At 37.7% G+C, this 3,232-nt stretch overlaps 1 protein-coding gene across 1 annotated transcript; it reads left to right on the forward strand.

The window, feature by feature from the left end:
- Nucleotides 1–797: 797 nt before the first annotated feature.
- LOC144997469 (scarecrow-like protein 18) lies at nt 798–2,845 on the forward strand. Its single transcript, XM_078957379.1, has one exon. It carries the CDS (start codon nt 1,019–1,021, stop codon nt 2,489–2,491), a length of 1,473 nt encoding a protein of 490 aa, XP_078813505.1. The 5' UTR covers nt 798–1,018; the 3' UTR covers nt 2,492–2,845.
- Nucleotides 2,846–3,232: the final 387 nt, after the last annotated feature.

Raw genomic sequence — 3,232 nt, forward strand, 5'->3', positions numbered from 1 at the left:
CCAAAATCAGATTGGAAATTTTGATTTTTTATTTTGGAAAATGTCAAACCATTGGTTTTTTTATTTCGGTTTTGTTTTTTTTTAAATATGTTTTCAGGGTTTTGTTTTTTTTTTCATAGATTTCTTCATCAACAAATGTTGCTGCAATTTAACAAAAATAAATAATTTTCTAAAACATAATACAAGAGGAAGTTTGTTTACATTTAGTCATTGAACTTTTTAGAGGGAAACGAACTTTCGATTTTGTTCATATTTAGTCACTAAACTTTTTTTTGTTATCTATTTGCCATTGAACTATTGAAACTGTTCACATTTTACCCTTATGACCGGCAACTGCTGGTCATAAGGGTAAAATGTGAACAGTTTCAATAGTTCAATGACAAATAGATAATGAAAAAAAGTTTAGTGACTAAATGTGACAAAAATCGAAAGTTCGTTACCCTTTCAAGTCATTATCCCAAAACTTTAAACAATCGACTTTCGGACCATGGTATAGAAATGACAGAAAACATGATATTACAATGTTTTAACAAAATTAAAATACTTTTTTAACATATCATTAAAATTTCAACAATTAAAAATTAATAGTCAAAATTTGTTTTCAAATTTTTGATAATAAGAAATGTTTTTGATTATATATATATATATATATATATATATATATATATATATATATATATATATATATATATATATATATATATATATATATATATGTATTGGAATTTATTAAATTTTCTTTGGTGTGTTATATATACATATACGTGTATGTATTTGAATAGATGGTACATTGTACATATATGTGGGATAACTCCCCCACTCTCCTCTCTCTCTCTCTCTCTCTCTCTCTCTCATCAGGTGTTTTGGTGCAAGCAAAAAAGCATCTCTCACATATAACCTTCTTCTATGGCGGATCACTGTGCAGGCGTCTGCATAGGGTGGATTTTGGTCTAAAAACGGCTACCAACTACCTGTTATTTACTGCTCAAGAAACCATCAAACCACCAACAGGATACAAATGTTGGGTTCGTCGTCTCATTCTCCTCGTCAAGACGAAAATCAAGATTTACAACTAGATCTGCCTCCACCACCACCCCCACCGCTGCCGCTGCCGCCGCCACAGTTACATCAGCTGCACTCATCGACGACTTCTTTCCATTTCCACCCGCAGATCCAACAACATAATCATCGAGAGCCTCAGATTAACAACAGTCAGAATGTACCCTCCATCCACATGCGCCAACTCCTCCTGAGCTGCGCCCAACACATCTCCCGCTCTGATGTTTCCGCCGCCCACCGCCTCATCACCATCCTATCCTCCAACTCTTCCCCTTACGGCGACTCCTCAGACCGCTTAGTCCACTCTTTCACCAAAGCGCTATCACTCCGCATTCGTCTTCACCCTCCGCCACCTCCCGCCTTCCCCAATATGATCAATCCACCACTACCAATCATCAATACTACCGTTAATAGTAGTAGTAATTTTATGATGACTCAACGTTGTAATACTTCTTTTAATTACATTGATCATTATGGTGATACAATTCTCCAATCCTCGTATTTGTCCCTCAATCAAATAACTCCATTCATTAGGTTTAGTCAGCTCACCGCTAATCAAGCCATCTTAGAAGCCATTGATCAGTCTCATCAACATCAGCAACAGAATCAACGTCAATCTTCCATCATTCCGGATCCTCAAAATATTCACATACTTGATTTCGACATCATGCACGGGGTTCAGTGGCCGCCTCTAATGCAAGCCATCGCGGACAGATATCCTCCTCCAACCCTCCGTATTACCGCCACCGGCACAAACCTCAATATCCTTCGAAGGACAGGTGACCGGCTCTCTAAGTTCGCACATTCCCTTGGACTCAGGTTCCGTTTCTACCCACTTCTACTCCCACACACAAACAACGAAAGCGTCGACCACCTCATCGACCACCTCTCCGCCGTCCTCCTTCTGCCTAACGAAATGCTAGCCGTCAATTGCGTCCTCTACCTCCACCGCCTCTTGAGAAACCGAGACAAACTCTGCTTGTTGCTCAGAAAGATCAAGTCCATGAACCCTAGAGTAGTTACATTGGCAGAGAGAGAAGCCAACCACAACCACCCAATATTCCTGTCGAGGTTTACGGAGGCTATGAGCTATTATACAGCTGTTTTCGAGTCGCTAGAGGCAACGCTACCGCCAAACAGCAGGGAGAGAATTGAGGTGGAGCAAGTGTGGTTCGGGAGAGAGATCGCAGATATAGTGGCGGCGGAGGGTGAAAACAGGAAAGAAAGACACGAGCGATACCGATCCTGGGAAGTGATGATGAGGAGTGCTGGATTCCGAAACGTTGCGCTCAGCGCTTATGCGCTTTCACAGGCCAAGCTGCTGTTGAGACTCCATTATCCTTCTGAAGGTTATAATCTTGAGGCCATCAATAACTCTTTCTTCTTAGGTTGGAAAAATCAGCCTCTTTTCTCTGTTTCTTCTTGGTATTAATCCTTATCAGAGTTAACGTATATTAATAAACATCATATTCATATATAATAATATAAACCGACGTACGGATACATAGTCTCTTCTTCTCTCCAAAATGTTTAGCTGCATGAAACTAGAAACCCTAACCAAAGATGAAATCACCCTTTAATCATGGCCACTGCATGGTGATGAAGTGATTGTTTGAAAAATCAAAACATATCAGATGAACAAGCGCTCTACCTTCTTACTTTTCGGAGGACGCGAGCTAGGGAGCTTAAATATTAGCTGATGTGCTGTATACTGGATAGATTTTGTAAACCTAATCCACTTAAAAGAATTTGTCCATTTTTTAACAAGGCAACGAGAATTGATTATCAGTAGGAATGTTATGATAACTGTTTACATAATGATATGAAATGATTTGTTGATGTTGCAGTAAATTCTGATCTAAATTTGTATGTTATCCGCCACCCAGCGTCTTGCTTTAGAGGGATATTAGTTGTCATTTACTTTTTTTTTTTTTAATCCTAGAAGTGGTTTAGTAGGTAAACCCTAAATATTATCCTAAATTGTGTTTTTATATTCTTATAATGCTTATTGACCCATCATACATGGGCATCTCTTACTTTAAGTTATTTTATTCGGTATTACCAACTTTATATATATATATATATATATATATATATATATATATATATATATATATATATATATATATATATATATATATGTGTGTGTGTGTGAAAACTGGTACTAAGATTC

This window comes from Lactuca saligna, chromosome 5 (assembly GCF_052625555.1).
Source record: "Lactuca saligna cultivar CGN05327 chromosome 5, ASM5262555v1, whole genome shotgun sequence".
Taxonomy (NCBI): domain Eukaryota; kingdom Viridiplantae; phylum Streptophyta; class Magnoliopsida; order Asterales; family Asteraceae; genus Lactuca; species Lactuca saligna.